Here is a 15292-nt window from a genome sequence, read left to right on the forward strand (position 1 = left end):
TTCTCTTTGCCTACAGGTACATGTCCCCGATACATTACTCTCCCTGCTGGCAAACACATGCATGTGTATTTCAACTTTGGGGTGCACACCTTAATGCAATAGGCTGCGCACACCTATGGGCGGTGTAGGTGGAAGCGGCGGTGGAGGAGGACCAGGGCCGGATTAAGAGCATCATGGGCTTGGTGCTGAGGATTTTGAAGGGCCTTAAGGGCAGTGCCTTGCCATGCACCCAGAGGAGGAAGGGTGCAGCCATGCATGCCTAATTCAACATGGGATGCTGTCTCTGAAGCCCATAAACACATCCATGCATCGGCAACTGTCCCTCCTTGTCCGGCCTTCGCGCTGTGTGGGGAGGTTCTGAGGGTGCTGCCTGGGGAAGCGAGCATAGAAGCCAGACTTCTGTGTTTACAAGTGACAGAAGAGCGGTAACAGTGAATATGGCCAACCCGGGGCCTATATAAAAGGTAGGGGCCTGGAGCTGCAGCTCCAATAGCCCCTACGTTAATCTGGCCCTGAGGAGGAGGACGAGGTAGCCAACACTGCTTCTTTTCACAAATTTTAAATGAGGGTACACCCCAAAAGAGTGAGAAAGAGCAAAAATGGAACAATGGGTGGGTAAGGTCGGTATCCATTGCTATTCTGCACAAGGTACGGAAAAGTCCCGTGGGATCCATGCCTGGTTCATTTTAATGAACGTGAGCTTGTCCACATTGTCTCTGGACAGGCCGCTGCGCTTGTCTGTTATAACGCCCCCAGCCGTGCTAAATACCCGTTCAGATAATACACTGGCTGCAGGGCACGCCAGCACCTCCAAGGCGTAAAGGGCAAGCTCAGGCCATGTGCCCAATTTGGAGACCCAGAAGTTGAAGGGGGCAGACCCCTCATTCACTACATGTAGGCGTGTGCACACATACTGCTCCACCATGTTGGTAAAATGCTGCCTCCTGCTAAGACGTTCCATCTGAGCTGCTGGTGCTGCTGTTTGTTGTGGCGTGCGGACAAAGCTTTTCCACATTTCGGCCATGCTAACCCTGCCTTCTGAGGTGCTGGCGGTGCCCTGGTTGCGTTGGCGGCCTCCTCCTCCTCCTCCTCTGCCTTGTGCTTCCACTGCGGCCCCGCTGTCAGATGGGAATGCCAGCAGCATGGCGTCTACCAGCGTGCGCTTGTACTCGCGCATCTTGCGATCGCGCTCCAGTGAGTGAATTAAGGATGGTACGTTGTCCTTGTAACGGGGATCCAGCAGCGTGGCCACCCAGTAATCAGCACAAGTTAGAATGTGGGCAACTCGGCGGTCGTTGTGGAGACACTGCAGCATGTAATCGCTCATGTGTGCCAGGCTGCCCAGAGGCAACGAAAGGCTGTCCTCTGTGGGAGGTGTATCGTCCGTGTCCTCTGTATCCCCCCAGCCACGCACCAGTGATGGCCATGAGCTGGCCTGGGTGCCACCCTGCTGTGAACATGGTTCCATCTCCTCCTCCTCCTCATCCTCCTCATCCTCCAGAACTGTGCCCCTGCTGGACAATTGTGTCCCTGGCGTTTGTGTGTGCAGGAACCCACCCTCGGAGCCCCTTGCGAATGACTGCCCTGAAAGCCTTGGAAATGTTACCTCTTCATCCTCCTCCTCCTCCTCATCCTGTGCCACATCCTCTTCCATCATCGCCCGAATTGTTTTTTCAAGGAGGCATAGAAGTGGGATAGTTAAGCTGAGAACGGCGTCATTGCCACTGGCCATGTTGGTGGAGTACTCAAAACAGCGCAACAAGGCACACAGGTCTCGCATGGAGGCCCAGTTATTGGTGGTGAAGTGGTGCTGTTCCGCAGAGCGACTCACGCGTGCGTGCTGCAGCTGAAACTCCACTATGGCCTGCTGCTGCTCGCACAGTCTTTCCAGCATGTGCAAGGTGGAGTTCCACCTTGTGGGCACGTCACATATGAGGCGGTGAGCGGGAAGGCCGAAGTTACGCTGCAGCGCTGCCAGGCGAGCAGCAGCAGGGTGAGAACGCCGAAAGTGCGCACAAACGACCCGCACTTTCTGCAGCAGCTCTGACATATCGGGGTAGTTTTTAAGGAACCTCTGCACCACCAAATTCAGCACATGCGCCAGGCAAGGGATGTGCGTCAAACCGGCTAGGCCCAGAGCTGCTATGAGATTTCGCCCGTTATCGCACACCACCAGGCCGGGCTTGAGGCTCGCTGGCAGCAACCACTCATTTGTCTGCTGTTCCATGCTCCTCCACAACTCCTGCGCGGTGTGTGGTTTGTCCCCCAAACAGGCAAGTTGTAAAACTGCCTGCTGTCGTTTACCCCTGGCCGTGCTGAAGTTGGTGGTGAAGGTGTTACGCTGTCCGGATGAGGAGGCGGTAGAGGATGAGGAAGCGGAGTAGGAGGAGTTAGGAACAGGAGGCAAACTGAAGCGCCCTGCAATCCTCGGTGGTGGAAGGACATGCGCCAAATTGCTATCCGCCTCAGGCCCATCCGCCACTGCATTTACCCAGTGTGCCGTTAGGGAGATATAACGCCCCTGACCGTGCTTACTGGTCCACGTATCGGTAGTTAGGTGGACCTTGGCACAGATGGCGTTGCGCAGTGCACACCTGATTTTTTCCCCCACTTGGTTGTGCAGGGAAGGGATGGCTTGCCTGGAAAAGTAGTGGCGGCTGGGCACGACGTACTGTGGGACAGCCACCGACATAAGGTTTTTAAAACTGTGCGTCTCCACCAGACGGCATTTCAAAGGCCAATAATTTTGAAATGCTGGCATTCAGGGCCAGGGATCGCGGGTGGGTAGGGGGGTACTTCCTCTTCCTCTCAAGTGTTTGGGAGATGGAAAGCTGAACGCTTCACGGGACATTGTGGAGATGGTTGTTGGTGACCCAGGTGGTGGTGTTGCTGACAGATCGTCTGTTTGCGGGGTGGCAGGTGCCGGTATCACTACAGATGTGGCTGGAGCGGCCGAGACTGCAGCAGAAGAGGAAGCAGGATGAGCCAGAGACGTTTCTTGGTTTTGAAGGTGTGTACTCCACTGCAGCTCGTGCTTTGCACTTAGATGCCTGATCATGCAGGTTGTGCTCAGGTTGAGAAGGTTTATGCCTCGCTTCAAGCTCTGATTGCACAGGGTGCAAACCACTCGTGTCCTGTCATCAGCACATTTTCTAAAGAACTTCCACGCTAGAGAACTCCTTTGAGCTGACTTTGGTGCGCTCGTTCCCTTGCTGCGTTGGGCAGTAGCGGACGTAGTGTCTAGGGCACGGCTTCTGCACCCTGCTCCCTCTTCTGCTGTGCTGGTGGCTCTGTGCGACCACCACCTCTTCCTCCAAACTATTCAGGTCACCTGCATGACGTTCATTCCATGTGGGGTCGAGGACCTCATCGTCCTCCACATCATCTTCCACCCAGTCTTCACCCCTGCCCTCCTTGTCGGTCTCCACAATGCTGAACGCCGCAGCAGTTGGCACCTGCGTTTCGTCATCATCGGAGACGTGCTGCGATGATCCTTGCATGTACTCATCTTGAGAAATAAGTGGTTGGGCATCGCTGCACTCAATCTCTTCCACTTCTGGGGCAGGGCTAGGTGGATGGCCCTGGGAAACCCTGCTGACAGAGTCATCAAAAAGAAGAAGAGACTGCTGTATGGCTTGGGGCTCAGACTGCTTGCCTGATTTGCAAGGGGGTGAGGTGATAGACGGTTGGACATCGGCTGCAGGTGCCAACTGTGACCTTTCTGCAGTAGACTGGGTGGGAGACAATGTGAAGGAACTGGAGGCACTGTCAGCAGCAAACCAATCTACTATCGCCTCCACTTGTTCTGGCCTCATCACTTCTAGGGGCGTATGATGCCCTACCAAATACTGATGCAGGTTCTGTCGCCTACTCACACTTGAGGAAGGTGTTTCACTTGTGCGTGTAGCTGGCACAGATCGACCACGTCCTCTCCTTGCAACAGGAGCTCTACCAGCAGCACCACGACCCAGGCCACGGCCCTTATTTGACGGTCTCCTCATATTTCTGTAATTTAAGATCTTGCCCTAGAAAGGTTTTTATTGAATAGCGGAATAGGAAATATGATCAAAAAAAGTGTATGTATCTCGCACGTACACCACCACACTAGGCCCCAATTACTATTGTTTGTACCCCTAAAAGGATGGTTGAGCAGTAGGAGGAGGAGTATGGAACAGGCAGCACCCTCAAATCTTCAGAAGTATGAGATGAACCCCAAAAACTTGGAAAGGTGGATCTCACACGTACCGACACAGACTATCACGCAATTTAATTGATCCCCAAAGGTTTTAATTGAATAGCGGAATAGAAAATATGATCAAAAAGAAAGTATGTATCTCACACGTACACCACCACACTAGGCCCCAATTACTATTGTTTGTACCCCTAAAAGGATGGTTGAGGAGTAGGAGGAGGAGTATGGAACAGGCAGCACCCTCAAATCTTCAGAAGTATGAGATGAACCCCAAAAACTTGGAAAGGTGGATCTCACACGTACCGACACAGACTATCACGCAATTTAATTGATCCCCAAAGGATTTAATTGAATAGCGGAATAGAAAATATGATCAAAAAGAAAGTGTATGTATCTCACACGTACACCACCACACTAGGCCCCAATTACTATTGTTTGTACCCCTAAAAGGATGGTTGAGGAGTAGGAGGAGGAGTATGGAACAGGCAGCACCCTCAAATCTTCAGAAGTATGAGATGAACCCCAAAAACATGGAAAGGTGGATCTCACACGTACCGACACAGACTATCACGCAATTTAATTGATCCCCAAAGGTTTTAATTGAATAGCGGAATAGAAAATATGATCAAAAAGAAAGTGTATGTATCTCACACGTACACCACCACACTAGGCCCCAATTACTATTGTTTGTACCCCTAAAAGGATGGTTGAGCAGTAGGAGGAGGAGTATGGAACAGGCAGCACCCTCAAATCTTCAGAAGTATGAGATGAACCCCAAAAACTTGGAAAGGTGGATCTCACACGTACCGACACAGACTATCACGCAATTTAATTGATCCCCAAAGGTTTTAATTGAATAGCGGAATAGAAAATATGATCAAAAAGAAAGTGTATGTATCTCACACGTACACCACCACACTAGGCCCCAATTACTATTGTTTGTACCCCTAAAAGGATGGTTGAGGAGTAGGAGGAGGAGTATGGAACAGGCAGCACCCTCAAATCTTCAGAAGTATGAGATGAACCCCAAAAACTTGGAAAGGTGGATCTCACACGTACCGACACAGACTATCACGCAATTTAATTGATCCCCAAAGGATTTAATTGAATAGCGGAATAGAAAATATGATCAAAAAGAAAGTGTATGTATCTCACACGTACACCACCACACTAGGCCCCAATTACTATTGTTTGTACCCCTAAAAGGATGGTTGAGCAGTAGGAGGAGGAGTATGGAAAAGGCAGCACCCTCAAATCTTCAGAAGTATGAGATGAACCCCAAAAACTTGGAAAGGTGGATCTCACACGTACCGACACAGACTATCACGCAATTGAATTGATCCCCAAAGGATTTAATTGTATAGCGGAATAGAAAATATGATCAAAAAGAAAGTGTATGTATCTCACACGTACACCACCACACTAGGCCACAATTACTATTGTTTGTACCCCTAAAAGGATGGTTGAGCAGTAGGAGGAGGAGTATGGAACAGGCAGCACCCTCAAATCTTCAGAAGTATGAGATGAACCCCAAAAACTTGGAAAGGTGGATCTCACACGTACCGACACAGACTATCACGCAATTTAATTGATCCCCAAAGGTTTTAATTGAATAGCGGAATAGAAAATATGATCAAAAAGAAAGTGTATGTATCTCACACGTACACCACCACACTAGGCCCCAATTACTATTGTTTGTACCCCTAAAAGGATGGTTGAGCAGTAGGAGGAGGAGTATGGAAAAGGCAGCACCCTCAAATCTTCAGAAGTATGAGATGAACCCCAAAAACTTGGAAAGGTGGATCTCACACGTACCGACACAGACTATCACGCAATTGAATTGATCCCCAAAGGATTTAATTGTATAGCGGAATAGAAAATATGATCAAAAAGAAAGTGTATGTATCTCACACGTACACCACCACACTAGGCCACAATTACTATTGTTTGTACCCCTAAAAGGATGGTTGAGCAGTAGGAGGAGGAGTATGGAACAGGCAGCACCCTCAAATCTTCAGAAGTATGAGATGAACCCCAAAAACTTGGAAAGGTGGATCTCACACGTACCGACACAGACTATCACGCAATTTAATTGATCCCCAAAGGTTTTAATTGAATAGCGGAATAGAAAATATGATCAAAAAGAAAGTGTATGTATCTCACACGTACACCACCACACTAGGCCCCAATTACTATTGTTTGTACCCCTAAAAGGATGGTTGAGCAGTAGGAGGAGGAGTATGGAACAGGCAGCACCCTCTAATCTTCAGAAGTATGAGATTGTGTTCACTGTACCCCACAAAGATTGTGTTCACTGCACCCCACAAAGATTGTGTTCACTGCACCTCAAAAAGGATTTTGTTCACTGCACCCCACAAAGATTGTGTTCACTGCACCCTAAAAGGATTTTGTTCACTGCACCCCAAAAAGATTGTGTTCACTGTACCCCCCAAAGATTGTATTCACTGCACCCCACAAAGATTCTGTTCCCTATACCCCACAAAGATTGTGTTCACTGCACCCCACAAAGGATTTTGTTCACTGCACCCCAAAAAGATTGTGTTCACTGCACCCCAAAAAGGATGTTGTTCACTGCACCCCAAAAAGGATTTTGTTCACTGCACCCCAAAAAGGATTTTGTTCACTGCACCCCAAAAAGATTGTGTTCACTGCACCCCACAAAGATTGTGTTCACTGCACCCCACAAAGATTGTGTTCACTGCACCCCACAAAGGATTTTGTTCACTGCACCCCAAAAAGATTGTGTTCACTGTACCCTCCAAAGATTGTGTTCACTGCACCCCACAAAGGATTTTGTTCACTGCACCCCAAAAAGATTGTTTTCACTGTACCCCCCAAAGATTGTGTTCACTGCACCCCACAAAGATTCTGTTCACTGTACCCCACAAAGATTGTGTTCACTGCACCCCACAAAGGATTTTGTTCACTGCACCCCAAAAAGATTGTGTTCACTGCACCCCAAAAAGGATGTTGTTCACTGCACCCCAAAAAGGATTTTGTTCACTGCACCCCAAAAATATTGTGTTCACTGCACCCCACAAAGATTGTGTTCACTGCACCCCACAAAGGATTTTGTTCACTGCACCCCAAAAAGATTGTGTTCACTGTACCCCCCAAAGATTGTGTTCACTGCACCCCACAAAGGATTTTGTTCACTGCACCCCACAAAGATTGTGTTCACTGTACCCCCCAAAGATTGTGTTCACTGCACCCCACAAAGATTCTGTTCACTGTACCCCACAAAGATTGTGTTCACTGCACCCCACAAAGGATTTTGTTCACTGCACCCCACAAAGGATTTTGTTCACTGCACCCCAAAAAGATTGTGTTCACTGCACCCCAAAAAGGATTTTGTTCACTGCACCCCAAAAAGGATGTTGTTCACTGCACCCCAAAAAGATTGTGTTCACTGCACCCCACAAAGGATTTTGTTCACTGCACCCCACAAAGGATTTTGTTCACTGCACCCCAAAAAGATTGTGTTCACTGCACTCCAAAAAGGATTTTGTTCACTGCACCCCAAAAAGGATGTTGTTCACTGCACCCCAAAAAGGATTTTGTTCACTCCACCCCAAAAAGATTGTGTTCACTGCACCCCACAAAGATTGTGTTCACTGCACCCCAAAAAGGATTTTGTTCACTGCACCCCAAAAAGATTGTGTTCACTGCACCCCACAAAGATTGTGTTCACTGCACCCCAAAAAGGATGTTGTTCACTGCACCCCAAAAAGATTGTGTTCACTGCACCCCACAAAGATTGTGTTCACTGCACCCCACAAAGATTGTGTTCACTGCACCCCACAAAGGATTTTGTTCACTGCACTCCAAAAAGATTGTGTTCACTGCACCCCAAAAAGGATGTTGTTCACTGCACCCCAAAAAGGATTTTGTTCACTGCACCCCAAAAAGATTTTGTTCACTGCACCCCAAAAAGGACGTTGTTCACTGCACCCCAAAAAGATTGTGTTCACTGCAGCCCAAAAAGATTGTGTTCACTGCAGCTCACACACAGAAAAATGGATGTGGATCACTGACACCTGCCTATCTCCTATCCCACACCACACAGCAATATCGATTGTAGTTTGTAGAACACAGTTTCCCTAAAATTCAGCAGCAGCCTCTCCCTAACAGGATTGAGAAGAGATCGTAGATCGGGACTAAGTGCAGACCCCACACAGCAATATCGATTGTAGTTTGTAGAACACTCTGACCCTAAAATTCAGCAGCAGCCTCTCCCTAACAGGATTGAGAAGAGATCGTAGATAAGGATTGAGTGCAGACCCCACCCCCCACACAGCAATATCGATTGTAGTTTGTAGAAGACACTGACCCTATAATTCAGCAGACTCTATCCCTAAAATGCCTACAACTCGCCCTGCCTAAACACTCCGACCTGTCCCTCAATTCTATCCGGACACAAATGTTTTTTTCCTGCCTGTCTTTCCCTAATCAGCAGCCAGCACGTTGATGTGTGCTCTGTCCCTGATCTAAGCCATGAAAAGAGCGCCAAAGCATGCAAAACCCGAAAATAAAACGACCGAACACGGATTTTTACCCGAACATACAGTAAAGTGTCCGTGTCCGTGTTCGGGTACAAAAAACCCAATTATTCGGTACGAACACGAATAATACAGTCCGTGTTCGCTCAACACTAGTTATAACCCTCCCTTACTCTATTCAAAGAAAGAGTGACGTCACCCATAAACTTACTATAGGGGCTTCCGTTGCCAGCTGCCTCTCCTGCACATGCCTACACAGAGATGCTGTTGCTGACAGCTCAAGGTAGGACCGGACCGGCTGCAGAAAAAGTATGTATAGCGATTTTTGCTTTACAGGGTTAGATAGATTAGTTTTAGAATGTGGCTGCCTGTAGATTAAGAGTTAGTTAGTTTTAGGCTGAACTTCCACTTTATAAAAAGTAAGGCGGCTGGTAAAACAGGGCCTTGACTAATTAAATAACTTGCTCTGAGGCTAACAAGCCCAAATCCCAGTACAGGCGGGTCAAAAATTGGTCGGTTTAGCAGGAACCGGCCGACTTTCAGTTCATGTGTACAGCTGTCTGTTCAACATAAACTGGTCTGACTGGCTTCTTTCAAACAGTCATGGTGGAAAACCAGCATGAACCGGCCAACTTTCGGTCATCGTTGGCGTTATTGTGGGGATCTGTCAGCTTTTTTTTGTTTAACCTGTTGAATAATTGGCTCCACTTATTATTATTAAAAAGTAAATAAAATAGTTTTAGGATTTTTTATTGAAGTACTGTAATGGTATGTTAATATCTTCAGGAAATAGTTTCCTGCAACAGGGCAAACCTAGACTTTAAGATTGTAAACAAAAAGTCTGTCATTTGTATGACACCTTTACCATTATAAGCCCAAGAACCAATCTCAAATTGTTCTGTGTTCCTCAAAGAAATTTTTATTTTTTTTATGCATTTTACATCTAGGTGCGTGTGCAGTTTTGGCCGAAGATGTTGAAGATTTAGAGGAAAATGCGTGCTCAGAGGGAATAGATTTTGGTATGGTTTTACAAATGATCTATGTGTGTTCAGTGGCAGAACTGGATAGAAATGTATATAAAGTGGGGCACACTAAAACATTTAATGTGAAAATGACTTAATGTAGCTTAATGTGTAATAAAGTACCTAAACCATAATCAATTGCCCTGGAACTTTGCTCAATTTTTAAATTTCCTAATCTATCCTAGAAGTTTCAAGTATTTTGGTCCTCCAGGAGGCAAACTAGGGACATTAAGCTTGTTTTTTGGGGACCTTAATGTGGCTTAACGTACAAAAAAAAGCTTGGATGTTAACCAATTTCCCCCAAACTTCACACGATAGAAGACTCTATTGATGCCAAGATAGTCTGAAAATTTTAGCTCATTTGGTAAATCAAACTAAGTTATTCACAGGGAAAGATTTTTGTCATTTTTGTTGTTTTTTTTAACGCGTAATAACGGCGATCTGTGATTTTTTTGCGGAACTGCGACATTGGGGCGGACAGATCGGACCCTTGACTGATATTTTTGACACTTTTGGGGTTACCAGTGACCAGTGTTGGTCATCTTACTTTAAAAAAGTAATTAGTTACAGTTACAAATTACTTCTCCCAAAAAGTAATTGAGTTACTGACTCAGTTACCACATTGAAAAAGTAATTAGTTACTCAGCAAAGTAACTGCAAATTTTTTTACTATTCTATAATGCAATTACATTCTATGAGATCTTTAATAGTGGTGGCGGTGTGGCACACTGTGGGGGTCTGAGTCCTGAGTCCTCCTGACTGTATTTTGTTTTGTTTTTTGGTACCTGCTGCCTGGAGTGGCTGGCTGTTGGTGGTGTGGCACACGAGTGGTGGCAGTGTGGCACACTGGTGGCGGTGTGGCACACTGGTGGTGGTGTTGCACACTGGTGGTGGTGGCGGTGTGGGTCTGAGTCCTGACTGTGAGGTTTTTTTTTTTGGTACCTGCTGTGCTGGGCTGGCTGCTGGTGGAGGTGGTGTGGCCTGGCAGGCACTGGCACACTATCCGGGTCCGTCTGGCTCCGTCCTCCTCCTGGGGCTGGCGCGCTGTGCTCTCTGCCTCTCAGGTCGCCCCCAAAGTCGGAGCGACCTAGTGTGAACCGATGTAGTGTGAAAATCTCCCAGAGAGAAGCGGTCTGCCTGCCGCAAATGCTCATGCGCAGGATTTCCACCGAACAAGCCAAGCCCGATATACCTTGATATGATTAACCCATTATGAGATGATGGCTGCAGAGGGGCAGAGATGATGGCTGCGGAGGCGAAGGCACACTGCTCTGGCAGAACCTGCCTGGCTACATATCCATGGAGGGTTCTGCAAACTATGGAGATGACTACAGCGGGCGGAGGCAGATCGTTTTTCATGCTACAGAGCTGCGGTGTGGAGTACGGGGAGATGCACTGCTCTGGCAGAACCTGCCTGGCTAGTGGCTACATATCCATGCAGGGTCCTGCAAACGTCAGGAGTTGGGGGTTGCCATCCACCATCCAGCAACTAACTCCCATCCCACTACTAAACAGGCCCAATGCACACTCACAGGGCCGGTGCCAGGATTTTTGTGTACATAGGCGAAGGTGCATTTTGGTGCCCCCCACCACCCGAACCCCAGACAGCAGCTCTGCCAGGAGGATGGGAACCTGTCTGAATGAGCCCCTTCATCAGAACCCACAGAATTCCCCTTTATACTGTAATGGGAAACTCTGATGTAAAGGGGCTCTGGGCACCCTGTTTTAAGGGGGAACACTGGCAACTCCAATAAAAGGGGTCTCTGATGACAAAGCCCCCCCTTACATCAAGGTTCCTCTTTGCACCAGAGTTTGGAGAGTTCCCCTTACAATATATCAGTGTCCTGAATACATCAACACCAAAATATTTTGCTATAATAAAATTAGGTGCACTGTTCCTTTAAATTATTTTTAATGCTATCAAAGTGTTTTCAAATTTCCCAAAAATTGCAGTAATACAAAATATCTTACATAAGCAAACAGAGCCAAAGAAAAAACATCCATTATATAAGTATGAACCACAATAAAGTGCAATGTAATTATCAAGAATAATATATGTGCAAAGTGCTAGTGCAATAAATAATATGCATAAAACATACATTTCATCTAAAAAGTCCAATAAAATTGTGCCGTGATAAACATGTGCAGATCCACTGCAAGCTGTTTGCACCGACTTCAGTGTAACATCACCAAGGCAAATCACATACCATCGACTTACCAAAAAATTTGACTTCATAAACTTTTGAGGTCATATGTGCTTGTCATCTGCCGGATATTTGCACCCACTTCACTCAAAAAGCAACAATGCAGGCATGATGGCTTTCTCCAAAAAGCGGCCTTTCACCACTTTTTATCCAGTCCAGTGCCAACCACAGGAAACTATAAAGCACTCTATAGTGCATTAGCAGGACGAACTGCTGCTTTATAAAAGCAATGTACTTACAGCAAACTTTACAAGGATAAAGAGACAAATTGTTTAATTGGCTTGGTAATGCACTATAGCGTGCTTTATTCTTTGCACATACAGAGTTTCCTGTGGTTGGTACTGGACTGGATATAAAGTGGTGAAATGCCGCTTTTGGGAGAAAGCCATCATGCCTGCATTGTTGCTTTTTTTAGTGAAGTGGGTGCAAATATCCAGCAGACGACAAGCACACTTGACCTCATGATTTTAAGAGGACACAATTTTTGGTAAGCATTTGGTGTCTGCTTTTACTTGGTGATGTTACACTGAAGTTGGTGCAAATAGCTTGCATTGGATCTGCACAAGTTTATCATGACACAATTTCATTGGACTTTTTGTATGAAACGTATTTACTGCACTAGCACTTTGGAACGTACATATATTAATTATTCTCTATGTATCGATCACAATGCACTTTTAAATGAGCAGTCTAATTTGATCCACCTGTCTGTTTTTCAGGTGGACCCAATTAGACCCTCTATTCTCTTGGAGCAGCGTGTCACGGGTGTAATCGCCAAGATTGGAAGATTGGAAATTGGCAAATGTCGTGCCCATTCACAAGAAAGGTAGTAGGGAGGAATCGAGCAACTATAGACCAGTGAGTCTGACCTCAATAGTAGGCAAATTAATGGAAACCCTATTAAAGGATAGGATTGTGGAACATCTTAAATCCCATGGATTGCAAGATGAAAAACAACATGGGTTTACTTCAGGGAGATCATGTCAAACAAATCTTATAGATTTTTTTGACTGGGTGACTAAAATAATAGACGGTGGAGGTGCAGTAGACATTGCATTTCTAGATTTTAGTAAGGCTTTTGACACTGTCCCACATAGAAGACTTATCAATAAACTGCAGTCATTGAGCATGGACTCCCATATTGTTGAGTGGATTAGGCAGTGGCTGAGTGACAGACAACAGAGGGTTGTAGTCAATGGAGAACATTCAGAACAAGGTCATGTTACCAGTGGGGTACCTCAGGGATCTGTACTGGGACCAATTTTGTTTAATATCTTCATAAGTGATATTGCAAAAGGCCTCGATGGTAAGGTTTGTCTTTTTGCTGATGACACAAAGATATGTAACAGGGTTGATGTTCCTGGAGGGAAACGCCAAATGGAAAAGGATTTAGGAAAACTAGAAGAATGGTCAGAACTCTGGCAACTGAAATGTAATGTGGATAAGTGCAAGATAATGCACCTGGGGCATAAAAACCCAAGGGCAGAATATAGAATATTTGACACAGTCCTGACCTCAGTATCTGAGGAAAGGGATTTAGGAGTAATTATTTCAGGAGACTTAAAGGTGGGAAGACAATGTAATTGAGCAGCACGAAATGCCAGCAGAATGCTTGGATGTATAGGGAGAGGTATAAGCAGTAGAAAGAGAGAAGTGCTTATGCCGCTGTACAGAACACTGGTGAGACCTCACTTGGAGTATTGTGCGCAGTACTGGAGGCCATATCTCCAGAAGGATATAGATACTCTAGAGAGAGTTCAGAGAAGAGCTACTAAACTAGTACATGGATTGCAGGAAAAAACTTACCAGGAAAGGTTAAAGGACCTTAACATGTATAGCTTGAAAGAAAGAAGAGACAGAGGGGATATGATAGAAACTTTTAAATACATAAAGGGAATCAACTCGGTAAAGGAGGAGAGCATATTTAAAAGAAGAAAAACTACCACAAGAGGACACAGTTTTAAATTAGAGGGGCAAAGGTTTAAAACGAATATGAAGTATTACTTTTCTGAGAGAGTAGTGGATGCATGGAATAACCTTCCTGCAGAAGTGGTAGCTGCAAATACAGTGAAGGAGTTTAAGCATGCATGGGATAGGCATAAGGCTATCCTTCATATAAGATAGGGCCAGGGACTATTCATAGGATTCAGATATATTGGGCAGACTAGATGGGCCAAATGGTTCTTATCTGCCGACACATCCTATGTTTCTAATCTAATCTGCTCTACTAAAAACAATCAGAAAAGGATCTGTTCCCCTCCATCTGTTTGAATTGGATCAGATTGCAGGTTGGTGTAAACAGTGAGCAAAGTTTGTTTACACCTGACTGTCCATAGAGCAGGGTGGGCTCTGTCCCACTGTGCCCAGCAGGGATCAGCTCACAGAGCCCCCACTGCCCCCATCACTCTTTCTCCCTTGTTCTATCTCACCTTATCTGTCCTCTTTTCCCCATGTGTTCACCCTAGAGAGGGTAACCATGTACATGCAGTAGGCTGTATAATAAAAGTACACAGTCAGACTCAGGCATTACCAGGCATTTAATCTATGCTCTACCTTCCCCCCGAGGATTGTCATCTGTACCATAGCAGCTCCTGTGCCTGCTGGCACCGCCCCCTGGTCTCACTCGGCTCCTCCCCCTGGTCTCCCAGGCTCCCTTTTATCTTAATCTGTTCCAGTTCAGCGGCGATTTTATCTGTGCTGGACTGGAGGTGGGAGTCCATGGCAGGGGATTGTTTACAGAGAGGGATGGAGAAGGAGAAACAAACACCCATCGTCTGCCCTGCAACTCACTGCAAGAGGAGGAGGGGCCAGGAGAGGAGATGGAAAAGTGTGGAGGCAGCTCTTAAGTTCACAGTGCGGTGACTGTGCTGCCTGTTACTGTACTCCACACTGCAGCTCCATACCATGAAAAACGATCTGCCTCCGCCCGCTGTAGTCATCCCCATAGTTTGCAGAACCCTCCATGGATATGCAGGTTCTGCCAGAGCAGTGCATCTCCGCCTCCGCAGCCATCATCTCCGGCCCTCTGCAGCCATCATCATCTGCCGATTCTCTCGTGTCTCCTCCTCTTCTACTTCCTGTACCGCAGAAAGCGGTCATAGAGGAGAGGGGGAATTACAATTACATCTACTGCCATCTGGTGGCAGTAGATGTAATTGCAGTAACGCAGCCAAAAGAAGCGGCAGCGGCGTTACAAGGAGAGAACGAGTATTCAGTTAGATTACTCGTTACCCTCAAAAGTAACTGCGTTAAGTAACGCCGTTTACTTTAACGCAGTTACTTCCATCACTGCCAGTGACATTACTACAGTAATCAGTGCTATACATATGCACTGTTACTGTAAAATGACACTGG

General features: G+C 46.4%; 1 protein-coding gene across 1 annotated transcript in view; it reads left to right on the forward strand.

The window, feature by feature from the left end:
• LOC309555844 (complement C3-like) overlaps window positions 1-15292 on the forward strand; it is a 362933-nt gene that overhangs the window by 320818 nt on the left and 26823 nt on the right. The window contains exon 38 of the mRNA XM_082258010.1: window positions 9660-9731. Coding sequence (XP_082114136.1) covers window positions 9660-9731 — 72 coding nt within the window. The remainder of the gene's footprint in view (window positions 1-9659; window positions 9732-15292) is intronic.

Source organism: Pelophylax lessonae (assembly GCF_965119305.1).
Source record: "Pelophylax lessonae genome assembly, chromosome: 1".
NCBI classification, from domain to species: domain Eukaryota; kingdom Metazoa; phylum Chordata; class Amphibia; order Anura; family Ranidae; genus Pelophylax; species Pelophylax lessonae.